Source organism: Xylocopa sonorina, chromosome 11 (genome assembly GCF_050948175.1).
Source record: "Xylocopa sonorina isolate GNS202 chromosome 11, iyXylSono1_principal, whole genome shotgun sequence".
NCBI lineage: Eukaryota > Metazoa > Arthropoda > Insecta > Hymenoptera > Apidae > Xylocopa > Xylocopa sonorina.
In genome coordinates, this window is record NC_135203.1 from 7954714 (window position 1) to 7979709 (window position 24996).

Here is a 24996-nt window from a genome sequence, read left to right on the forward strand (position 1 = left end):
ACGGGGTGACAAGCGAGCAAGAAGAGCCGGACAAAGTCGGAAGCGTATAACTTCACCCTGCTGCGAACTTGCTATTTTTGCTTCCTACCGCTATATAGTATCCACGACGGTAGCCGTACCCGTGGTGTGACGTTACAGAAGTTCCTCGACTCACGAGCTCGGCTAACTTCTGCTAATAACGAGGAGACATTAATTTCATCCGATTGGGCCCGGCGCAGACGTACCATTAAACGAGAAAGGGAGAAACGCGACGAGGATAAAAGTGTCTCTTCCCGTTCGGCTCGTTACGCCGACGGAGACCCTCGAAAACCATTCGAATCTTCGTTCCACGACGGGAACAGAGGACTATTTTAACCCTTCTTCTTTACCCTGTATAATCCTTCCCTGCGGTGGGTCTCTCTTGGCGGTCGGTATAATCGCGCCGCAACGGTGTTCCCGCGGGAGCCGTTGCTCTCGACACGATTCCTCCGAAGGATGAAACGACGAAAAGTTTAATGAGCCCGCCTACCACGCGTTCTCGGTCGGTAAAATTACCTTTTCCTCCTCTTAAAGATCCTCGATTTCGGACGGGGTTACGCATCCTTCGAATCGAATTCTACCAACGTTTCCTCCGATCTCCTATTTCATTATATCACATTTCACAACGAATTATAAATGACGAAATTTAAGTCCACAATTCGTTTCTTGTTAAACGCACGTCCGCTATAAATCCTCGCGCAGAGATGAACTATCGACTGCATGCGAACCGTGTAAGGTTTCACGACCGTTTTACAGCATTTCGAAACATAAACGCGACTAGGCACTAATGGACCAGCTTAAAATATGTAAGAGCCGCCTGCCCACCGGGTAGCGGGTAACAATAAACTAACACTTAAGACATACTCCAAGACACAATGCGAAGTCACACTCTTCGCGCTAACGATCTCACCTCCAAGCTTCAAGCTTCAAGCTTCTTGCGTCGTTGTCTCTCTGGAGATTGTTTTAATTGCTGCGGGATAGAGGAAGCGCGAAACAGCGGCGAAATATCGACAAATATTTAAATAAACCGCTGTCTGTGATAAATATCAGTATAGAAGAAAAGTAGGGCGGTATCGTAAGTTTTTTTTTGTCATAGGGGATGCTAAAATTATCGTGAGTATCCGTTTAGCGAAATTGTTGGGGTGATAAACTAATAACCACTCGACGTTGCGTCGAAATTCCTTGGTTAAACGAACGATATGAGACTCTGTTACCCGGTACGTCATAAAAGCTAACAATGATGGAAATATTAGTTTTTAAAGCCGCGCAGGGTGTCGTTAACAGCCTGAACCTTTCTCGTTCGCGAGCTAAAAGTTGCTGCCCCCTCGGCTCTCGTCGCTTTTCTTACGTCTCGCGTTTATAGGCCTTCTCGAGCTATAATTCCTTTTTCTTTCGTATACTTTCTTGATACGAGAGAAAGAAAACGTGTTCCCATTCGCATACTTTGCAAGTTATACGAGTCGGGTGTTATAAAGCGTGCCGAAGTAACTCTCGAAAAGTAACGTTTAATTTCGCGCTGGCTCGCGCTATTTTACGGTTGATAATGCGACCGGGGGAGCGATTTATTTAACGACGATTAATTCCTCAATCCTCGGGCTACCCTGATGTTATGAACAGAATTATCGTTCTCACGTTCGACGAACGTAATTGCGACCAGCATTTCCGTTCGTATATCCTTTTTGGCCGTCGTCTCTTTCGATCGCGACGACCGATAACGGCGGTCATTATAAATTTAAGCGCTTTTAACAAAAGCCACGTTAGCTCACAGCCGTTTCGCACGCAAGCGGCACTTTGCATGCCGCATTCCGGACGACTTGCCACCCTTGTTTGAACTGGCGAACTGGTGTTGCGCTCAAAGTCCGAATGCATAATTAATCGGGTTATCAATTAAAGGAGCGCCGCCGATTCGTGACCACTATGTACAACCGTCGAATCGCTGTTGCGCGTCGATATTCGATCAGGCCACCGAAAACGGAAACGCGTGTCCTTCGGTTTTCGCTTCTGATCGAAATCGCATCGACCCAGATCCAATTTTTCGTTTAACGATCGACCGACAATACTGTACGCGAGGACTTATTTAAATTGCGCTCGTAATCCTGCCGCTATTTCGATCTATCGAGCCCGGCAGACCTTTACGTGTTCCGGTCGAGGGAAGTGGACCGAACTAAAACGCGAACGTCTGTTCTGCCTTCGAATATTTACGTACACAATGTTCAGGAACGTGACTTTCGTGAATTTTGCAAGAAAATCTTATACATCTATCCTTTCAACTGGTAGGATTATTGCCATGTTGTTTTTCAAATGAAATTCACGTGCCATTTACATTCTGGATAAAAGTACCCTCGACCATCGACGTACGATCGATCCAACCGAATTCTCATTGGCGGAAATGCGCGGAGACATGTAAACTCTGAAACCAGCGAACTCAATCATTCTCTCTGTTCTACGATACGGCAAGGACTAACACGGTCTGTGTAAATACAGGGGACCGAGTGCACTTTGCTTGATATTTAATGCGAATGCCAAATCCTTCGGGTGCATTTTCGATTAGCGCCAAGGGAATCGTATTACTCAGCTGTTTTGTCAAGTAGCTGTTCATATATTTCTGAACGATGATACAGATCCGAGGAATATTACAATACAAAGGAACTGGACGTAATACATTGCAAAATGGCGAGAAAGTTGTAAGAAAAAATGATTGACTTCGTATTCTGTAAAAAATAATTCTATTTGAATGCGTTTAACTCACCATGTACAGCCACTGTGCTGAGGGATCTTCGAGTGAAGAATGCGAAGCCTGCAGATAGTACAATATAATAACTATCGATACGTATTTAATACAAATTACTTTAATGTACAAATATTACCTCGTTGCATCGATGATTTCACTGGTAAAGAAACAACCTCAAACTAATAGCTGCATACAAAGTAACGCGGAACTTGGAACCGAACCGAAATATGACCGACATCAAGTGTGAAATGAAAAAATCATCACCGACGGATGTTTTAAAACAATACTTTCTTATCAACCCGATAATAAGTCACTTAAACAATGCACTAACTTTCATTTCACATTTCGAATATACTATTTGTATCACTGGTTTAAATTACGTAGATATTTTGTCTAGCGCTAGTGCTGCGCTCTGTGAACCAGCAGCAGAGTTAACAGATCGAACAGTTACATGGTAAATAATACTGGCCTATCATTGGTTAAACAAAGTCAGCGAATAAAAGAACTCCAATTCCACTAATAGCGCATCGCCAATCTAATATTTTATAGTTCATTCATGTAGCAATCAGTTTGAATTGTTCGGCGCGGCGGGTTCACTGCGTTTGACACGGGCGGATCGATTTTTTACTTTGAATTAACGGCGGCTAGTGATCGTTATCGATATTATAAGTGTTATTATCAGTTGTGCGCATTAAACTTTTCGTCGTATAAAGTGGAGTGAAAAACTGAAGTGACTGTTTCAAGTGAGGGCAGAGATAAATGACTCATTCGGGAAGATTTCCACTCCACACTTGGCGCCGCTCACATTTCCTTATCAATGAGAGGTAAGTCGACAAATAACAAATACTACAATTATTGGTTACTCTACTCGCATTACAAATTAGAATATAATTACGTATTTGTCGATGTAACTATCAGCGTTTATCATTAATTTTCGTACTTCGCGTCAACTGATCGTCAGTAAAACATTGCGGCCATATAAAATCAACATGGTGGACTTTCGGCGCCGATGAAATTGATATTTCATTTTCAAATGTTGCAAATGAAATTTTAAAAGTAAAAGATATGATATTCTATTAAATATGTATTGCATTTCGCTACGTGAAATGCAATAATTTCATAAAAAAACATTGTTCATACAGGATATATACGTACAGTTAGAAGATATCGTAAACATTAATAGAGAATTTTTAACGTTTTTTATTAAATAATATATTGAATATTCTCATCTAATACCATAGCTCATTTAGAATGAAATTTCATGGTGGCTACATAGTAGTTAAATGTGAATTACATTGGTCGTTACTCGAGAATGATAATAAAGGATCTAAGTAGATAATGACGCCCAAAGACGACATTTCTTCTCGATGTTGATTAGTAACCTGGCAGAAGTTTAGCACTTGCAGGGTTTGCAACTGCATTGCTCGCCAGATTTGCAAGCGCATTTATCTGTAAAAGAAAACAAAAACACGAATTTAGGAAAAGTAGAACGGTCATTTGTTTCTAGTAAAACTACAGATTTAAAATATTTGGGGAAGGTTATTGCAATATTCTTCATTCGTGGCAAAGGTTTCTGGGAGAAATAACACTTGAGAACAATAGAACCCATTCATTTTCTCCGATCAGAAACTTCACCGTACTGTACAGTAAGCAACAGTCACGGTTAAACGGTCGTTGCCCGAGCTTACGAAAAAAAAAGGGTACAGTTGGAACAAAAACCCGTGACTACATTCCTTCAGAGCAGCCTTCGTGACTTTGTTAGAGAACAAATATATCCGATACAAATCTTGTTAACGAATATGCAGCTTTTACTTAATAATTGAAATCGAAAATAATTGAAATTAAATATGTTTACCTCCGCATCCGGAGTCGCCGCACTGGCATTTCTCGCCACATTGGCATTCTTGGCATTTATCTAAAATAAGACAAACGTTTTAAGTAATAAGTGAAATAAGAGATTGCTGTAAAAATCCTAAACAGTTTTATTGAGGAAATTCGGCCTGTTAACTATAGATAAATTGCTCAAACTCATCAATTGCGCGTTGCCCGTAATAGCGTTTGATTAGTAAATTATTCCATTACTTCCTGCATGGACCACCAACGCCAAACGCATATCGCATAAATTCCAAGAAAATTCTACGTCTTCCAAGAATTTCTGATTATTAAATTACACATTCATTTACATAAAACGTTCTTATGGAAATATTTTGAACGCGATCTTCATGATTTATACAAACAATTAAGACTGAAGAAGTAAAACTAGGTATCACTGCATAGAAAAGAGACTCGAATAAAAACTATAACAGTAATATGAATGTAAAAAGTTACACGGGAAATTAATGCATATTGGAAAGCAATATCCTGAAAATATTAAAACGTAGATGAACGTAAACGGCATTACGAATAGTTTCACCATAATGTAACGAATTGCAATGGAAGTTGCATCATGTTAGGATACCAAAGTAAGATTCAAAGTTAAAAGTAACTTACCGGAGCACTTGTCGCAACCTGGTCCCGGCATTTTCACTTGCAAGCTGGTACTACACGCTCAAAGCTTCGAATTCTTTGGAGGAGGAATGATCACTTGTCAGTCGGGCCGTGCTTGTTCGAATTTATCGATCACCCCCTACCACTGTCCACCAAGTATCCGGGCGGCGTGTGCAACGAAGATCGTGCCATGCGCAAATCAGGAGTGTACAAATCTAAATAACTTACAATGTTAGGCGCAAATTTTAAAATTTCGAATTTTAAAATTCCGAACATTTTATAACACATGCTTCATAGCTTTTCCGATATTTAGCATACACCTGTTAGAATCCTTCAAAAGTTATTCCTCATTTGTATCGTTACATCAATATAGATTTTACAATTCAGTCAGTCGGTGAATAACAAAATTTCTCAGTTATTCTATTCAACTAATGTAACAATAATTTCGTTGTTACGAAACAACGGAATTTTGTACACGTTGCATTTAAGTCTAAATGCTATTGGGTAAAATTAATCGTAGGGAGCAAAGATACAATGTACATCCCTGTAGAAATACAGCACGAACCCAATAGGAAACGTTCCACGCTGCACGACAGTACGAGATAAGAACGTAGGCACTTGATTCCAACGAATCAAGTCGAGTCCATTCTAGAAATTTTATGCAAAGAAATAGTTCAGTGACTCATGTTATAACTGGAGTAATGAGTAGCGGCGTTACTCTATACATTTCTACGTAGTTAGTTAGAAAGCACTTGTCTATGCCATTATTGCTTCATACTCCCTCTCTCTCTCTCTCTCTCTCTCTCTCTCTCTCTGACTCTCTAAACATGAACTTATTTCATTATAGATCTTTTTGGAGTATAAATAACATAAGATGAAATTAACATATCATTTTATTAAAAAATATTGCTTTCTTTGAAATTTTTTTGAGACTACTTATAATAAAAATATGAAACATTAACTTTATTGTAAACATATAAGTTTGAACTTAAAAACCTCTCCGATTGTGAAGAAAATTCGTTTTATTAGCTGCCTGTTCTATGTGTATAGACTCATCTTCTGATTCGTAATTGATATCATACACTTCATTGCTTCCAGTTATTTTCCCTCTTTTTACTGAGTTTATCCGGCCTGGAATTATTTTTCAAATGTAGGTTCTTCAGTTCTAAAGTAAATAATTATAGTTTGATATGATTTAATGTAGTAGTACCTTCGTGTCGGATAACAACTTTACTTTCTGCTGCTTCAAGCAATTTCTTCATGCGAGTTCCATACTTGGGTGATTTATTTTCTTTTATCTAGAAATACAAATAATGAACACACCTTCAAATTTAAAAAAAAAAGCTATATGTATATATACAAAAGTATATACCGTTTTAACTTTTAAGGGAAGCTTATATGAAACTTTAGGAAGTATAAAATGATTCTTAGGTGTACTACCATCCTCCGGTGTTTTTATTGCAAGTATCTTAAAAAAAAAACATATATTGCAAGCTTCTACCAATTCAAAAAAATAAGTTTAGATATATCTTTAATTACCTCCACTGTGGGTGTATTTATTTTAGGAGACAAATTAAGCTGAAGTGGTGCCTTTTTGTCGGCTTTAATTACATTCTTCACTGGAGTCTTTTGTTTTAAGTTTCCACTTGGTGACCTCTTAATACTATGTTTCACAGGTGTAGAAAATAAACGATTTGTTTTAGGACGTACATTTTTTATAAGTGGCATATTTGTCCCTCTTATGTACATACCCACTGGTGATACCACTGTATTATAATCAGATCTATACAAGCCTTCCAAATGTGGACTTTTTAGAATGGTACCTTTTGCTGTATTTTTTGTAGGACTTAACATTGCAGGGAAATATATTTTTTTGTTTTTACAACTTTTATTTGAAGGAGATTTTCCTGGTGTGGTGAAATATTTTGGCTTTAGAGTTTTCTCTTCCTTTTGTGTTCTTTTTCTTTGTTTCTTTGTTTCATCAGTATTGAAAAGTTTTTTCTCTAAATCTTTAATACCTTCATGTTTCGAGCCAGATTTTGGAATTTCTTTGCAACTAGTTTCAGGTGTGCTAGGATTTGAATTTTGGAGTAACTTAAAGAAGGGTTTTTGTTTTTGCAAATAAGTTTGATAATCTTTACAAGATATCAAAGTATTCAAAAATTTAGTCTCATCATTGTTCAATGAATTTGATTCATTGAGATTAGCAAACATAGGTGACATTCTTAATGTTTTTTGTGCTTCTATTACTTCTGCATCTGCATTAATTTCTGTAATAAGTCTTGCTGTATCAAGACATCTTTTTCTTTTTGCTGCTATATCTTCTAAAAGCATCTTCCCTAATTCATCTGGATCTACAGTTATATAGTTTTCAGATGTGTCGGACCTCTCATTTTCAAGCTCATTTTTCTCACTCATTTTTCTGAATTTTTTCATTGAATATGATACATTTTCACACTGAATATCTGTTGATTTGCTTAAGTCTTTTGATATTGACTTCTCCAATTGCAATTTGTTTAAGGAGGAATTTTTAACAAAACACTTATCTAATAAATTTTTTGAATTATCATTATGATTTTCTGTGATACTAGAAACCTCTAATGACGCCATTTGTTGTTCACATACAGCATTAATTTGACTCATACTCAATAACGAGGGCATTGATAAGCTTCTTTGCAAAGGTTTTGGGGATTCTTTGTCTTCTGGAAATAATCTCTTACATTGAGCCTCTAGTAATTCAAATGATATGTTACTGGACGCATTAATATTACTATCACCACTTCCACCCCAAATATTTTTTGAAATTTTGTCAAAGAACCGCTTTCTAATTATATCTGTACCAGAAGTAGGTTTAACAGGTGTAGATGTATTAGTAGCAGAATGTAATTTTCCACTGTTATAACTTTTCAAATGACACATTGAGCTTGTAAGAAATGAACATTGAGATATGGATTCTGGAGATACCCATTTAGGGGGAGATTCATCTTCTATAAATTTACACATCTTTCTGAATTCTGTTGTTAATCTACTTAAATCTACAGCAGATGTATTAGCTGTACCATCATCATTATTTATAACAGATTCCTCAATAATAGTCAAGAGTTTGTCAGTGAAATCTTTCGGTGCATGTGTAAATTTTTCAGATAAACGTTTCAATATTGGTTGTGTCTTTGAAACTTCTTTGATTTGATTCAATTGATTATCTAACGAGCACAGGACAGCTTCAAACATTTTTGCTTTAGTATTTACATGTTCATCCTCACAACTTATATCACAGATATGTTCCTTTTTATTTGTACAATTTGATGGAGAAGCTTCCTGTAATACATTGGGTATGCTTAGTTCTGTGACTGCAAGTCCACTGGATTTATTGCCATTAATATTGTAATTAGAATCTCTCTTTGAATCTTCATCCATTGTATTAAGTTGTAATTCATTATGGGAATCAAGAAATTGTCTGTTGGGAGCAACTTGATCTGAATCTATACGTTTGTTTAGATCTGGTGCAGATCGAATTTCATTCAGGCTGTCCTCTGACAGAGAACAGTGTGTATCAGTGTCGAGTTCAGAATATTCTAAAACAGAAGTTGTTTGGCTTATTGAAAGTAATCTAGTACGTTTCTTGAAAAACACCTGTACTACTCCTTTTGTACTTACGGAAACTATTCAGTGAATCTGTAAAATCATCGGCACGTCTTCGATGTTGACTCATGTTTCACCACTATCAAAAAATATCAGCTATGGTAAATAAATAATAAATGTTTGCTTATTTGCATCCAAACAATACTGTACGGCGTCCGTTAAGATATTGCTGGTGTAAATCCCTTTAAATTATCAGTGATGCCAATGTATTCCTGTAGTTCCCATAGAAAATTATTTATACGTTATGTTGGCAAAAATGGGGAATATAAGCGGCTATAGATTGAAAATATAACCATGTTTGTTTACTGTTTCCTCTCATACAAAGTTATTTAGGTAGAATTATATAAAACAACATTGAGACATTATTAATATTACATAGGCTTCTTTTGCTTACTTCTTTTAATACAAGTGTACTGTATCTATATACAGAATATATTATAGCACTTTTGAGTTAAACATAATAACCTTCATGAGTGCAAACGAACAATTAGCATCGAATGTTTCTTCCATTATCACATTTGATATAAAATATGCAGAAATTGCAAATAAAGTATTGAAAGAAACAGCTGACAGCTTTGAAAAAGAACAGAACTGTATGTATATGTATTTTAATATTTTGCAATTATTATTAATAATAACTGTTTAAGCAGCAATTGATGATTTTAGTTTCAGAGACTGTTCTTTTAAGTATGTACAGTATTTTTGGTTGTGTATTTGAGAGGGCATTAGAATTGTACGAACAGGGACGCGTGACTCATATTTTTCCCTCTGAAACAGTTGGTGTTGCACCCCATACTGACAAAAATAAGGTCAGATATTTAGTACAGATTAAGGGTCTATCAGGAGCAATATATATACTTTTCCCTGATATCAATTATTGTACTTGTGCTTCCTTTAGGTACGTAGAGAAATAATGTATTGAGACACTCATCTGCATTATACATTATTTTAACAAAAAAATTATTAAATAGTGCATTTACAGATACCAAGTATTAAGCGATAGATCTTTGTTTACTTGTAAACACGTTTTGGCAGCTTGGTTAGCTGAAGTTACAAAAGAAAAGCTATCCTACCAATATCTAGCTGAAAAACAATTCCAAAGCTTGCTATTATATCAGATTTCCAATAAATATGTATCCTGAACTAGATACTTACAATTTGGTCGCAAAATTAGGAAACCTTAAAACTTTTGTTCATTTATTGAAAGCAATTAATTTCAAAGAGGTACAGCAATATCAAGAAGTGTCCTTTTCTAAATTTTTAACAAAAATCAGTCATGTTTCACTCGTAAATCTTGTTGCTTATATCTTTTAAGAGTGCCACTTGTTGTGGAACTGAAAATGGATTGAAAGTAACAGTAGAAGATGCAAAATGTGTGCAAGCCAGCGCTTATATTCCAGTTCAGGTGTTTCAAGTATTCAATTTAAAGGAAGATGTTATTTTTAGAATAAACTTAAATATACTTGTTGAGTGCCTTTGTATGTTTTGGACCAATATAAATTGTCAAGGAAGTTCAGTGTCTCTACAACTTTTCTATAAAGTATATAAATATAATATATAAAGAGATTATAGTTTATAAACTTTATTGGTAATTTTCTATTAATGGATAGAAGTTTCCATTAGGGCACCGGACATCCTGTAACAATTCTTATAGAGGAAGATGGTGTTATAATAGATTGCTCTTTAAAAACCCAGGATCCTGATGAGTTACTAGATTTTCACCTTGATTCAGAAAGTGTTCTAAACAAGGTAGTTGTTCAAACCGAGTTGTTAAAGGACATCTTATCCGATCTTGATCCAACTAGTGATTTAATTGAGGTAGAATAATACAATCTTAGTTAGTTTTATCAAATTGCAATTTCGGAGTATTACATTCTAGTAACATTGTAGATTCTTTTGTCACCTTCTCCTCCTTATTTTCGAATCAGTACAGCTGGTTTAGGTGGAATCTGTCATATCGAATTACCGCACGACGGCGATTTAATTGATAATTTTCAATGTACTTCAACAGCCACATCCAGTTACAAACTTGCACATATTAAACCAGCTATGAAAGCATTGTCGTATGCTAATAAAGTGTCCTTAAGAACAGACACATGTGGATTGTTGTGTTTTCAATATATGGTTAAAACTGATGAAACACATACTTGTTATATAGAGTATTATGTAAGAATTGTTTGCTTTGATATGATGTGATATACGCAATATTTCGAAATGATATATAAATAAATACGATAATTTTTCAGATTTCACCAGTGATAGATCCTGATGAGTAATTTTGTTGTTAATGATAAGAAGATAAGATTATCAGGAAAGTTTCTAGTATTACTCTTTGATATTATAATTTTTTTTATCACTTAAATAAGTTTCCAGTTAGTCGCATATTCGTTGTTACTGTATCTTTATTGTATTCTTATATAAATGATTTTCATACAAATATGTTAAAATTATTTTTTTATTTACCGTGAAACTGACACGTCAAAATATGGGTTTAACATATTAGCATAGAAGCATGTGAATGATATTTAAAGATACATAAAAAATATATAAATTTTCAACACTTTCGAGACTGTGCATACTAATCGTTTATGTATACAAATGAATATAAAACAATATATTCGTACGTTGTATCATATTGTAAATTCTCAAAATTTTGCTCTAAAATAATACCAGCTAAGTTTAACGTTCATACGTTCATACGTATTATTGTGCGTGTAAAAAACGTTCATATTTTTATTCTATTTTTTACATTTATCAAAACAAATTGCTCGTCAATTAGCGAGAATATCTTTCGACATAGTCTAGCGTTGAGGAATGTTTTTTCCTCAAATATAGGGTAACAAAAGGAATGTTTTCATATATTTTCGTATTCTATTCGTCCTGGGCTTTGTATATTCTCGTACATACTATGTCATCGACTTTCATAATCTGTAACATAACAAAAAACATCTATTTACATATTTCTATGACAAATTGTACACATATAGAGTGTACCCAATATTTAAGCTAAACTTCAGTAACTTTTTTACTGTCAGTTTTTTACTTCAAGACTTCGAAACAATTACTATTAACTCCATTATTGAATTTCTTATTAAATTGTTCGAGTCACGAATACACGCGTGAGGAGTACGCCGTAATTGGCGGACCTTTTGACCAATGACAGAGACATTATTATTATCGTCAGACCGTTCGCCCTTTTATCTTTCGTTGTGTCGTCCAACCTTGCAGAAGTTCCATTGCATGAAATGTAATTCAATTGAAAGACTAAAAGTTGTAATTCCTTAATGATCGAAATTACTTAATTCAGCATTAGTTTTTGTCGGTCATCATTAGTTGTTGACGATTGACGTAGCAACAAGATAAATATGATCTTCGTACCTTTGTTATATATATCTACTATGATTTTTTGTTTTTTGTATCTCATACGTACCGCTTTCATTTCTGTCGGCGTGAATTCTCTTTCAATGGTCGTCTGCTTCTCTCCTTTTTGGATTTGCATGAGTTTATTTCCCTCTAGAGTGCACACCGTCTTCACTTTTCTTCCGTCCGGAGTTTCTTCCTCGAACTCTTCGCCGAGCTTAAATTTTATTTCGGAGTTCTTGAATGGACTAGTCGTTTTCAACGTGTAGACACCACTGTTCTCTGTTAATTCAACCACGGGACTCACGCTGCTGCCCATTTTACGTGTCAGCAGGCCTACACCTAGAATAAAGGAAATCGCAACTTAAAAATATGAATATGCATGTACGGCTCTAAAAGCACAACCTGTTCGAATTTACGAAACAATACTTCTGTATCCACGTATCACTTGTACATAGAAGGAACGCGTTGGGTGTCTGTTTTAATGAACTTTACACTCCGCAATGTCTAGATAAATTGTATTTAAAATCAATATTTACCCAAGCTTTTCAAGTAGTCATCAAAATTCTCACTCGATTGAAGCTTGTAACGTTTTCCGTACAAAGCGGCAAGCATTTTGAACAACTAAAACACGACGTGTAGCTAATGAGACTGAGAGTGAAACTGAACGATTATGCTCCTATTGTGTTTTTCATATTGCCAACAACTGCGCGGTGTATATCAGCTATCAATTATACAGAAAACCTTGTCCGTTACTAAGCGACGCACAGTGCAAAGTTTAAAGTTTAGACTTTTCAACCTGATATTCTTGGCGCGTATCATTTAAAATGAAGTTTTGGAACGTCACTTTAATCTTGTTTGTTTGCATCGCGTTACAACGGGTATATACGATTTCCATGATATTTGCTTTCAACTTATTCGAAGCCTGTCTCGAGCACAATATTTTGCTGGAATCTTAACATGTCAGACAACCTTCTAGGCAGAATATTACGTAACCGGTATCGGTACTGTAAGACGCGGCTATTGAAAAGTGATTGTAAACGCGAGATCTGAAATATCATCGCGAATCTGCGAAGGATATCTGAATGCTTGCGCACGGCGATCATCGATACAATTTGTTCCTTCTTTTTCTTCCTTCAGCCTCCCTCGATTCGAGGATGGAATAATTTATATTCCTTGTCCTCGTATTAGCCGGTGCTTTAACGCGTGGGCGACGCCGATCAGAACGAGCTTGTACTTTTATTTAATTTCCGGTAACCGTATGAAGTAACTGGTTGCAACATGATAGGAATGCGAGGACGCGCTCATAGAACTGTTATCGTTTACAATGCGACTTGTGTGAATCGCATAGAACGTTTTTCCAATGTCCCCTTGTCCTTGTTTTTTGTCGAAGACTACCGTCAGCTATCGATGAACACGGTCAGTGTATTCCTTAACGAGTCAACACTCCGTAATTACCATGCCATCAGTACGATTCGACTGACAATTGCGATTTATTAATCTTCCCGGTATATTAATTCAAGTACTAAATTGGAGTACAATCGGAGTACTCCGTCTATAGCACATGGCGGGAATTAAGCGTGAGGTCGGGTCGCTGCGAAGCTACGGGAGCATAGTTCAACATATTAAAATTGATTATCTTATTTATCATTACAATACGTTACCAGCCCTAATATTATAAATGAGATCGTTCGTCTGTGGTCAGATTAAATTTCCCGGTGTTAGAACCGGCTATGCGTTTCGTAACCATGCACAGCCACATCCCTGAGATTCGTCTGGATCTGCTTTAAAATATCCTATTATTCCTATTTTACTTCAATCGTCCAAGGCTAATAGATAGTTACACGGTGCGTGTATCAACGATTGGATTTTCACGAGCACTCGTTACACGTGTCGATGAGGAGGATTCCTCGTTATCCGTCTTATATGCTACCTTTAGAATTTTAATATTCGATAACCAAGCCGATCTGTCTGGCCTGGCGTCTTACAGAAGTTGTTGCTCGATAATATTGTATGCATGGAATACAATCTAACAAACGTACCACCACTCCCACTGGGCCATTCGTGCTATATTTACCACGCCACACAGCAACGACGATAACGCTCGATACCGACACAATCTGTTTTGGACGAAATTGTAGCAACAATACGCAACGCCTGTCGTGAAATGGAATTCGCCGTAGCGTCGCCTACGTTTAATTCTGGCTCACGGGGGAATGTCCTTCCGCGTTGGAAAGCGATCAGAGCGGCATGCCATTAATCTATACGGGTACGTACCGAGCGCCTTCATGAAGTCGTCGAAATTCTCGCTGCTGGACAGCTTGTACTTCTTTCCAAGGAACTCCGGCATGGCGATCGATCAAATCTGCCTGGACTCGAACACGTGACCAAATAATACAGGTCTGAGATGATGATCTGTGGTCGGATCAGATATACGAGACCTATGAACCGACGTTCACTGTCTTGTTGCCGGCTTTAGACTGACTAGGATCCGAGAGGACGAAGAGCGTTAAAGGTACCTATGCTCCGTCTGAATTCGCTGTACACTCTCTTTCTCTCTCTCGCTCTCTCCCTGTGCCTCCCTCTTTCTCCGTTTCTCTTTTATACTCCATTCGTCCTCTCTCGCTCCTTTTCATTCACCCCCTTTTCGCCCTACTCTCGATCGATCTCTGTTTCTCGTTCGACTTTCCTCTCCCTCCTTTCGTCTTTTATTTGAAAATCTCCCGTCTCTCTTCCGTTGTTTCACAGTCGTGTTTGGCGGTCCCCTCCCGGAATATTCGCAGCTGCTACGCAGAGACGGTCTTTCCTTGTTCTCGCACAAAATTTCTTCCTCTTTTGCCTTTCATTATACTACGCTGTTGTCAAGCGGTTTCTCTTTTAATTTCCATTTTTATCTCTGCGTCTTCTTGTCCCATTTAAAACGTTTTCGTGTGCATGGTTATCGTACAACGCATTCATTAAGAACGCAAATAAGAGCATAATTGCAGGTAGAGGTCGAAGGATGATTCAATGATTACCGAACTCATTATCAGTTTTGCTCATCGCGTCTAATGTGCAACGGATAAATCTCCTGCGATAAAACTATAAGCATCGATTTTAAGCTTCAATGATGTCTTCTATGGATGGTCAATTTTTATCGCGTACTCATTTGCAGTTTCTAAATTTTAATTTAAATTAATATGCTGAATTCATTTATTAAATGAACTTCATCTATTAACTACTTTAACACTCTAATTATTTAATCGTGGTCGAATACGATGTCTTGATCATGCGCAAGTATTCACCTGACCAAACTAAAGATCCACGTTCATTGGTCAACGAGCGACTACGCGCGCGGCCCTGACCAATTACAGCACGTTATAGTTAAAACTACAAACTTAATTACGATTTATGATACCAGTTGGTCGCACGGGATCGATTGGCTTTAATGCAGCTACATAATTTATATGATTCTCCAAGAATTCCCGATATCAAATGACTTTGAATAAATTATGACAAGTTTTTTGATCACATTTAGCTGTTCGAATTTCATATTTATCGAAATCAAAGTCTTCGGTCTTCCCATTGCTCCGTAATTCTATGAAATCTAATTGATCTATAAAAGAACGATTAATTCAGTTCGCATTATCATAATTAATTCCTTCTCTCGGCTTATTCATGTATCGAAAACGTTGCGAAAAGTAGGTATACCAGATCGCATGCTCGATAAGGGAGTGTAGCATTTCATTCGGAGCGAGCAGCCAGCGTCGATTTCGCTGCGTTTGCCAAATGGTCAGGCATGGTCGATAACGGCGCGGTGGAAACGCGACGACGTGGCCGCGGCGTGTCCGCGTCCATTCCCGCTGAGCACGGTGTCCACGATCGTGTAGCAAAGCGTACTCTGCGTATAACACGGTACGTCTGGCAACGTCGAAACTTGCGCGAATTCCGCATCGACGACGGTGAGAACGCAACTCATCCTTATCCACCGCGTTCCATCGCGAACGGTTCGAATCGACCGCTGTAGCTTACGAGCCACGGAACACCGATGCATCCTCATTTCGCAAGGCTCGGCTGCTATCAAGCTTTAGAACGACCGAAAATCGCGGTCACCTTCGTGGTTATCGTTCGATAACTGGCTCATTTTTCGCCGCATTACGTAATTCCACCACGAATTTCCTCGATTCCTCGATAGGGCAAGCTATTTATAGCAACGGATGATGCGTTTCTTCGCATACGGATATCCGAATACCTGTTGGGGACCCAGCTTTTAAAACGCGTCGAGGACCCTAGACCTTGAAACAGAACCAGTGTTTCCACCACCACCACCGCCGCCACCAACCCTCTTACCTGAAGAATTCTAGACCCTCCGCTACTTTTTTTTTAGAGAGGGTCAAACTTTTTTCCTGTAACTCCACCAGCTAGAGTAAATTCTTCATACTTCTTGGTAAGAAGTAAAATTGCAAATTTTCGAAACCAAAGTGTCGGATCAGTGGTTTGGGGATTGAACGTAAGAGCAGCAACCGGTGCCAGCTGATCGTCAGATTTGACGGTGCGGCTGTCGCGTCGGTGGCATTGCCGCATTGTAAATGCGACGACGAGGGATCGGGCAACGAAGAGGAGCGCGTTCGCGCTTACACGTCCACGAAGCGAGGAAAGGAACACGGGTTCCGCCGCTCTTTTCAGCCACGGCTGGCCGCGCTGAAGAGATTTGGCAACGTTGCAGTATGGCAGCGGCATAGATTCCGCTCCGCAACCGCAACCGCAGACCAGCCTAGCGCCATGATGCCACGGCAAGCTGGCCGTGCAACGGTTTCTCCGCAGTGACGCGCAAGCTGTCGGCGACGGCGTAGCGACGCACAAGCTGGACACGCTTGCGGGATTATAACGTTCCGTCCAAAATTCTTTCTGCAATTATTCACTCGACGGGCCTCGTTCCTTTTTGGCCTCCACGCGCGATACGAATCTCGTATTCATTGACCGGGAATATTGGCCAGCTGGTGCGGCCGTGTGCACACACGCTCGGCTTAATCCGAATCGATACACCCGTATCTTTCGCGTTGGCCCGTTCGATCGTGTCGTGCAACACTCATTTTTCGCGATCGATATCGTTTAACCAGCGGTTGATTTCGCTCCGTAACGCCACGCGGCTCTTCTTTGCCATTTAGTACTCCAACATTTTTGGAGCTACCGAACGGCAGGGAAAAGACACGGAAAGGGGTGAACTCTACCAGGGGTTGGTAGGCTCCGTTTCACTCTGTCGCGCCGATATGTTCGATACGGAAAAGTTTATCGAGGAAATCGAGAAACGACCGGCGATTTACGATGTGAATCGCAGCGAGTACAACGACCGTAACGCCAAGACGACCGCGTGGGACGAGGTCTGCCAGGTGATGGTACCGAATTGGGCGGGCTTGACGGACGAGGAGAGAAACGTGGAAGGTATACTACAGCCTCTTGCGATCGATCGATCCGGATTCCTCCACTTGCACTTACTCGACCCTGGCACAACTCCTCGTGACCGTACCTGCAGCCGTTTCAAATTCATCCAAACACTTCGCCCCGGTTTCGTTTCTTACGGAACCGAATATTCTCTTCGCTAACCAGAACTCCGAGTAGCAAACGAAACCAACAACACTTCTTATCCCCTCTTATCCCGGAGACATCGATTACTCATTGTTCCCCAACTCTCCTTGAATATCGACACCGAAAGACTAACTTTATTATTAGTCAACAAGCTGACGTCGCGTATTCGTCCTCTGCTCTAAAACGTAGACCCGTAATCATTTTCAGAGAAAAGTTTGCGCGGCAAATGGAGGAATATCAGGGACTATTTTATGAAAGAGCTGAAGCTTCAGAAGTCGCAGAAGCTAGGGCCAGCTGGTCGAAAACGAAAGAAATACATGTATTTCGATCAGCTGTTGTTCCTGATGCCAACGGTGGAGAATAAACGGTTGGTATCTTCCGTTAGTCCGTGCCTGGGGATCGTTGGTAATATGTATAAACGCTCGCGATACCCAGTTACGATAGCTCTGTGCCCCTACTCGTGTACGTTACAGAAACGCCGGCAACACGTCAGGTAATTGCAAATCGGAGGAGAGCGAGGGTGAACCTGATAATCCTGTGATCGAGGAATACGACGTGCCATTGACCCACGCCGCTCCCTCCATTACGACGACGGGCGCGTCCTATAAAATGTGCCCCCGTTACCCGAAGCAGCTTTGCGAGACGTCGCTCGCTTCTTTCGATAATGAAATCCACGATATCCTGTCGTCGAACAGCAGCCAGCGGGTTGCTTACGACGAGGACGACTACGACAAAATGTTTCTGCTCTCGTTGGTGCCGATCTTGCGACAAGTACCGGAAGAGAAGAAGCTCGACGTCCGGATACAGATACAGCAAATCTTGGCGATGGCGCTCCGTTCCCCGGACAGTAAGCAATGATCATTTCGACGCAAACGCGATCGAACGAACCGGTGAAACGAAACTACCGTAGACCACGATACGTACATAAGTGTGCTCGTCCACGCGAAAAAAAAAAACGAATCGATTTCTTTACTTTCGCTCGTGTTAGGAAATAATATTGCGCAAGAAAGGCGGACGATATCTTCACTGATTGAGCATTACGGATAAAAGTCTTTTTTTTTCTCTCGTTCCGGACATTCGTAGAAGAACGACACACTTGGAATGCACTTTGTTTGCCTTCGTGCTGATAATTCCCGATAACATCGTAGATAGCGGATTGGAATCGTAAATAGAAAGAAAACCACGATAATGTTTGAGGACGTTTCGAACGTAAGGCTTCATGGAACAATTACGGTTTATCTAATTGCACTTCGTGTATCTATGTCTGTGATATTACGCGAGGAAAACTACATTTGACACGCGTGCAGGAGCGGACAGACCATTACCTTGGGAAAGGTGATGTAGTTGTTCCCCGCACGTAATAGGACAATGATGATATATATGTATTTTCGTAACTCGAAGTAAATTCCAGTGATATATACCGTCGATGTTTATGCAACACCGGCACCGTGTATATGTAAATGTTTCTCAACAGATTAGAATTAATAAAAATGCAAAAATAGTACACCGGGTAACGTTACTTTTCGTCGATACGGAATTCGGATTCAAATTTGTTTTGGGATGTGTGGACAGGTGGCAGCACCGATACCGCATTCGAACTTTCCGCCTCCCGCATTCGATACAATCGATAGTACTTAATTCAGCTATTTAGGTATTTAATTAAACCGCGAATTGTTCTATCAAAAGACATCCACTTAAGTTCCAGACTTAAATATTGTACTTGTAGCGATATCCACCGATCGTCGCAACCTGCTATTTTAATACCGTGCGAATGAATAGATTATTAAGAATGTCAAATAAAACTACCACCAAACTATTGCGAAGGGTATTTAATTCATTGCTTAGTCATCGTACGAAATGAATTATCATGGCGAAGAATTAGCGCGCCATCGAGGAATTAAGTATTCATTAATGGCCGTACCATCATTTACATTTTGATACAACGAGGAGATATCGAGGCGGACACTCGGGATCGACATAAAATCTGACCGGATCTTAAGGGGCCTGATTTCACGCAGTCGACTGCTCATAATCGTCAACTGGAGAGGGATGTGTACTTGTATACGTAAGAACGAGTCGAGTGCTAAAGCGATTGCCTTAAGTCGGGCTTAACGTCGAGCTACTGTTTGATCTTTTTATTGGAATACTCGTTGCTAATCTGAGACGGATAAGAGCAACGCGATGCCAGCGAATGTAGACGGAACGTGCGTATCTACTTGTCCGGATGTCATCACGCTTGTCGCGTTATTTTTACAGGGTGCAAACTGGATTTAATTATCTGCACTCGCATCCTCGGCTGGGCGACGTTCCGTTATAGGATATCATAAAACGGCATTCACGCAGGACGTCTAATTATAACGGTTAATGAGAATCATCCGGAATTCAAATTGACGACGTCCTGTTCTAGTTTTCGTCAGCGGGGATACAAAGAGTGCAAAAAAAAAAAAAAATAAAAAAAAACATGATTTCGTTATTTTCGTGGGCACGCTGCGGCGAATATCGATTAAAAATTCCATAACGTAAAAAACTTCGCGGTATCCACAATCGCCGCTTTTCCAATCGCGGTACGTAATCCTAATTACCCCTCATGGGTATAAAGCAATTTCAATCGAAATTTTCAGTTGAATCACTTTAATAAAACGTACCAAATAAATTGAATTTCAATTTAATCGAACTAAACAGAGCCGCTCGTTTACCGAAATATGTATGAAAACAGTGCTTTCATATCGAAGCCGATGCGTGCACCTAGTATTTTAACCCACGCATTTAAATATAAACCGTCAGTCATAGGCTATTCATATAAATTTCATAGAACACGAACTCCTTCCACCGTGATATTCGATCGAACTCGTAGATAATACATCTCCTCAGTAAGTTATTGTTCTCTTTATACGCTCACTGAGTATAAAGCTGGAGAAGCCCTTCTGATTCTAATTCGAGGGGGGTGAAAATTGACTCTGCGATTCTCTGGGCGGAAACTCTGAGTGATAAAGAATGCATTAAGCCATCGACAAGGACAATCGGCCACTGGTTTGGAACGTCAGCCGCGTAAACATGCAAGGGTTACCAGCAACTAGTGGCGTTTGCTGACGCTCCAACCCTCAGTGGAGCAGCCCCTCTTTCCCTTCCATTCACTCCCTCCCTGAATAGACACAGCCCCCCTCTCGATCTCCGCGTATCAACCCGACTCCCTCCCGAACGCTTCTCTCACCCTCGCACGTTCACCGTCCCCCTCTTCCCGGGGTCTATCTCTTTCCCCCTTCGACACGCGCGGCTTTCTCTCTGGCGCGCGCGTTCTTCTGCCTCTGGAGCAACTCGCAGCATCCATCGGCCCGCTCCGGACTTCAGTCCATGTCGAGAACGCGGCACCGCCGGGACCCTAAGGACCCTTCGACACTCACGAATCCTTAGACATTGCGTGATAGCGGTATCGAGGCGAAGCTGTTCGTTCGAAACCCGCAGCCACGCACCCAACTGACTCGTCGTTCTGTCCACCGAATTTTCCGCAAAACAGACCATTAGAGACCGCGATTCTTCTGTTGGCAAGCAGCTGATCCCGTTCGATCGACCAGTTGGTGTCCATTGATGGTACCGAAAGATCTCAGTCTCCTTCCGTCGATCGTCGGGGACCTTATGCTATCGGAAAGCCCAGAGTGATCTCGACGATCATTCGATAAAGCTTGACACAAGTTTGCTACCAAAGCGTCGAGATCCACCTACGTTCGTGGACGACGAAGTCGTGCCGTTCTTCCGCTCGAATTTATTTGCCGCTCTAACGAAAAGCCTGTGCACCATAAGCAATCCCGTTGGTAACGGACGTCTTAAGGGGTTACCGGAGTAGAAATTAGGTAATCGCGGCTGATGCGGTTAGGAGAAAGGCGCGCGAAGCGTGATCGTTGAGGGAGCGACAGCTGGAAGGGAAGAGGAGCCACGAGGGCCCGCGAGGAGACTGAAGAAGAGGGATTTCCCGCGAGACTGCCGGGGGTTGTTGCCCAGCCCCGGGGAAGCGGACATCGGGCCCGGATGTTCGCAAGGACGAGACGCCGGAAACGCTGCCACGTTGGAAGGGAAAATATTGACGGCCGTCAACAAGTTCCTTACGACATCCCCTTTGGTTAACAGAGTTAAATTATTGATGGTAAGTTTTTCTCTCTCACTCGCTCTCCCTGTACCTTTGACCTTCTTCTCCATTGGCACAGTAGCTCCCTTTAAACTTTACTGATTGCAAGAATAGCTGTTGGTCCCCGTGTCACGCAAACTACCTACATGAAAGATCGTCGCGCGCGTCTTCAATCGGTCGAGAGGGTTGTCACTTTGTCCCTGTAACATCACCTTAAAGTAAGAAGTGTGTTGTCGATAGAACGTATAATACTGAGGTTATGCGGACAGTTTGGTTGGGTGAAAGAATACGGAACGCATCAGATGGGGAAACAAAAGAGGAAACGTAAGAGGAAACGTCGAGGGTGGAATTCTTCTGAATTTTTTGGTAGCGGAGTATCCGTTGTGCTCTTCTTTTAGGACATCGTTACGTTTTGTAGCAAGAAATAAGCGGAAGTTCGTGAAACCGGGATAATTCGAATGACATTAGAGTAGCAGTAATATGTTTGAAATGCAAACCCTAAGCTGTGCAGTTTTTACTATGCAGCCATTTTCTGGTTCGTGAAAACGTAGGTAGTAGGTTCTTTTCGAGAGTAGGTCTTCTGGTTTACTCCCACGACGAAGTGGGAATTTCGTGCCAACGAAATGGCCTGTGGAGACTTTCCCCTCGTTTTTCCAGGCCTTGAATACCGCCTGGGTGGCGCCTTTAATTGCACACAATTATCTAACTCCACGCCTGTCTGCACGCCATTACATCTTTTTCTACCACGAACCCATTCAGCACGGTGCCTTCCTCCTCCGAACGTTCCCGCGGCTCTCCAGTTATGCTTCGATGGGCTCGCCTACCATAAAAAGGTGTGCATTAAAGAATTAGAGTGCTAGGTTCCAGCGAACGATTCGTTATATCCGATGCATATATATCTTTCGCGAAAGGTCGGATAGAGAAAAAAAAAAAGAAACGATCCTCCAACATAATACGAGGCTTGATCGTCGAGATACAGTGATTCGAACAGCGGGGAATTTGGTGTTTTGCCAGACACGTAATTTCACGTTCCACGTTCCGGAATAGAGTGAAACCATTGGTCTGACGGTAATGCAAATCGATGACGCTCATATCCACGAGAGTCCTTATACCTGCATTCCTTGATATTGCTCCAAATTGCAAGGCCATACGTGCCAGCTGCTTGCCAGATGAAGCAATCGAAACACACTCCATTTCCCTCGTTCTAACTTGTTGCATGCCCGTCCCTTTCTGATACCGCATCCTCCTCACCGATTATTGTCGGTTTGATGTAAATACCGTATTCCCGTCGCTGATAAATCCTATAGAATCCGTCGGTGGTATGTAACAATAACTGCGACTGGAATGATCAAAGGGAAGCCGATCATAGTTACCCTCCTATCAATGACGCAAGAACCGTTGGTTTCGCGAATTTACGTTCGGAGTTCGATACGGTATAAACCGCTTGGCGTTCGATTCAATTTATCCAAGAAACTGGCATCTCCGTTACCGATTGTTACGAAGGAACAATTAGGATTCCTGGTTGCTAAAGGGAACAAATATGCAGACGCAGCGGATACAGATGTACTGTGCGCTTCATCGATCTCAAAAGGGTTTAACCCACGCCGCATCAAACTTTACTTCGTACCAGCGATCCTACCGAATGTTTCACGTATAGTCTTTTATGCGAACATGTTCGTGCACGCGGGTACCTGTTCTTTTTTTGCAAGCAGCAGCCTCTCGACGAGGCTGTTTGGCCCGTTCAGAACGTTTCAGCGGCATTGTCCTCTGCCGGAACGGGACCAGTCCTCGTAGGTGGTCCCGGCTGTTCTCCGCCATTCTCCGCGTGCCATTATCATCGGCGAGTGTTCGCCGCCAACGAGAACTCGAAATTCCAGCCGCGCACGGTGGAGTACGCGCCGGAGACAAACGATCAGATCGCAGCCAGATACGAGGTGGTTATTGAAAGAATAAGCGACTGGGCAACTTCTGCCTTGCCCGAGTACGAGTGGACACTTTGAATAGCAAGGGTGTAGTCGCGCGAGAGTACGTCGCCATTCATCCATCCGCAAGTGTGCCATTTTATCAGTTTACTCGACCCGACGCAGTAGTACGAGTCAGCCTATTAACTTCCCGAACGAGATTAGCATTGTTCTTCGTTCACTTTGAACGTCGTTGCGATTTTATTCGCTCGACTTCTAAGTTCTCTTATATTTTGTTCCTCTTTCGATTTATTCCGACCGTTATTTAAATTTTGATACGTGTCCCCAGTAGTGCGAGCGAGGCCGATCTTTTTCTTGAAACTAGCCAGGATTTATTGGAAGGAAAATAACGAGAAGACTGTGTTTGATTTAGTTTAAAAAGTGCACGAAGCGTCTCCCCTCGATGGTAGTTCGTTTCACGTGTTCCGGTATCTCCGGAAACTGCAACAATTGGGTTACGAACTTCGTCTTCAATCGACTCACTTCCCTGACCTACCTTTTGTAGATTACCATCTACTTAGAGATCCAACAACTTCCACAAAGAGAAGTATCAGAGATAACTGGAAGACTATCCACCTTAAACTAAAGCCCGTCGAGTGTACCATTAATGAAATATCTATCTATCGACGCTTCTCGCTTTTAAACGACCTTTGGTCTATAATGTCGTTCATTTCGAGACCGCATCCTGCCGTGCGACACGCGATAGGCTCAATTTGTCGACGATCATTCGCTGCGCGTTCCACGGGAATCATATTCCAGGGGAAATGAAATTTTTGTCGAGCATCTGTCCAAATATCCATCGAAAATCTCAGCAGGATTTTGCCGGGCGTTGAAATCCCTGGACGTTCCAGTATACCGTGAGCCACGGCTATCGAATCAGCTTCCATCAATTATTCGGTGAACCGATCCGCGAATTAGGATCGCGTCGATTCGGGTCGGTCGCGTTACGTTTTAACAGGCTCTCAACGAAATGTCATCCGGGGCGGTTTGCAGTTACTTTCTTCATTAACGAGATGTTTACTCCGACCGTTGGAAAAATAATTATCCCCGCCTAATAGCATCGAGTAGGTTTGAATGTTTCAAACAAACTCCGCGGACCTATTCGGTTTTCT

At 40.8% G+C, this 24996-nt stretch overlaps 5 protein-coding genes and 1 long non-coding RNA gene across 11 annotated transcripts in view; 3 read left to right on the forward strand and 3 right to left on the reverse strand.

Moving 5' to 3' along the window:
• The first annotated feature begins 3355 nt into the window (after positions 1-3355).
• Positions 3356-24996, forward strand: part of LOC143429126 (uncharacterized) — a 63785-nt gene continuing 42144 nt past the window's right edge. The window contains exon 1 of one of the 3 annotated variants that reach the window (XM_076904581.1): positions 3356-3573. Coding sequence is in view for 2 of the 3 variants with exons in the window: in XM_076904579.1 (XP_076760694.1) it covers positions 18468-18650 (183 nt within the window). In the remaining variant the exon portion in view is untranslated. Of the gene's footprint in view, positions 3574-18332; positions 18651-21570; positions 21942-24996 lie in introns of those variants that run through there. The other 2 variants (XM_076904579.1, XM_076904580.1) reach the window with 2 other exon arrangements.
• On the reverse strand, positions 3930-5374 carry LOC143428800 (uncharacterized). Its single transcript, XR_013102474.1, has 3 exons — positions 5240-5374; positions 4605-4664; positions 3930-4198 (listed from the first exon to the last, which is right to left on the reverse strand). It is a non-coding gene; the product is annotated as an uncharacterized LOC143428800 (long non-coding RNA).
• Positions 6097-9551, reverse strand: LOC143429107 (uncharacterized). Its single transcript, XM_076904554.1, has 5 exons — positions 8894-9551; positions 6776-8811; positions 6609-6704; positions 6447-6534; positions 6097-6367 (listed from the first exon to the last, which is right to left on the reverse strand). Exons 1-5 carry the CDS (start codon positions 8946-8948, stop codon positions 6225-6227), a joined length of 2418 nt encoding a protein of 805 aa, XP_076760669.1. The 5' UTR covers positions 8949-9551; the 3' UTR covers positions 6097-6224.
• On the forward strand, positions 9463-11202 carry LOC143429128 (cell cycle checkpoint protein RAD1). Of its 3 annotated transcripts, none has more exons than XM_076904583.1 (6): positions 9463-9776; positions 9850-10102; positions 10194-10418; positions 10502-10696; positions 10769-11044; positions 11125-11202. In XM_076904583.1, the coding sequence occupies exons 2-6, from the start codon at positions 10010-10012 to the stop codon at positions 11152-11154; spliced, it is 819 nt and encodes a 272-aa protein (XP_076760698.1). In that variant the 5' UTR covers positions 9463-9776; positions 9850-10009; the 3' UTR covers positions 11155-11202. The 3 variants fall into 3 exon arrangements, with proteins under 3 accessions (XP_076760698.1, XP_076760700.1, XP_076760699.1); XM_076904585.1 differs by having other exon boundaries at positions 11135-11165; XM_076904584.1 differs by lacking the exon at positions 9463-9776 and having other exon boundaries at positions 9808-10102.
• Fabp (fatty acid binding protein) lies at positions 11263-14733 on the reverse strand. Of its 2 annotated transcripts, none has more exons than XM_076904597.1 (3): positions 14516-14733; positions 12309-12580; positions 11263-11806 (listed from the first exon to the last, which is right to left on the reverse strand). In XM_076904597.1, exons 1-3 carry the CDS (start codon positions 14586-14588, stop codon positions 11750-11752), a joined length of 402 nt encoding a protein of 133 aa, XP_076760712.1. In that variant the 5' UTR covers positions 14589-14733; the 3' UTR covers positions 11263-11749. The 2 variants fall into 2 exon arrangements, with proteins under 2 accessions (XP_076760712.1, XP_076760711.1); XM_076904596.1 differs by lacking the exon at positions 14516-14733 and adding an exon at positions 12778-12925.
• Positions 17457-18300, forward strand: LOC143429307 (uncharacterized). The gene is made up of 2 exons (XM_076904842.1): positions 17457-17659; positions 18011-18300. The coding sequence occupies exons 1-2, from the start codon at positions 17488-17490 to the stop codon at positions 18298-18300; spliced, it is 462 nt and encodes a 153-aa protein (XP_076760957.1). The 5' UTR covers positions 17457-17487.

Bases quoted from the DNA above. Each gene is read 5' to 3' on its own strand.
- LOC143429107 (XM_076904554.1), bottom strand. From the start codon at position 8,948: ATGAGTCAACATCGAAGACGTGCCGATGATTTTACAGATTCACTGAAT. The intron at 8,812-8,893 runs GTAAGTACAAAA...CTTCTGTTTTAG, and splicing joins AGATTCACTGAATAGTTTCC to AATATTCTGAACTCGACACT. The intron at 6,705-6,775 runs GTAATTAAAGAT...TTTTTTTTTAAG, and splicing joins TAAATACACCCACAGTGGAG to ATACTTGCAATAAAAACACC.
- LOC143429128 (XM_076904583.1), top strand. From the start codon at position 10,010: ATGTATCCTGAACTAGATACTTACAATTTGGTCGCAAAATTAGGAAAC. The intron at 10,103-10,193 runs GTACAGCAATAT...ATATCTTTTAAG, and splicing joins AAGCAATTAATTTCAAAGAG to AGTGCCACTTGTTGTGGAAC. The intron at 11,045-11,124 runs GTAAGAATTGTT...ATAATTTTTCAG, and splicing joins CTTGTTATATAGAGTATTAT to ATTTCACCAGTGATAGATCC.
- Fabp (XM_076904596.1), bottom strand. From the start codon at position 12,853: ATGCTTGCCGCTTTGTACGGAAAACGTTACAAGCTTCAATCGAGTGAG. The intron at 12,581-12,777 runs GTAAATATTGAT...CCTTTATTCTAG, and splicing joins TGACTACTTGAAAAGCTTGG to GTGTAGGCCTGCTGACACGT. The intron at 11,807-12,308 runs GTACGTATGAGA...GTTATGTTACAG, and splicing joins CGCCGACAGAAATGAAAGCG to ATTATGAAAGTCGATGACAT.
- LOC143429307 (XM_076904842.1), top strand. From the start codon at position 17,488: ATGTTCGATACGGAAAAGTTTATCGAGGAAATCGAGAAACGACCGGCG. The intron at 17,660-18,010 runs GTATACTACAGC...AATCATTTTCAG, and splicing joins CGAGGAGAGAAACGTGGAAG to AGAAAAGTTTGCGCGGCAAA.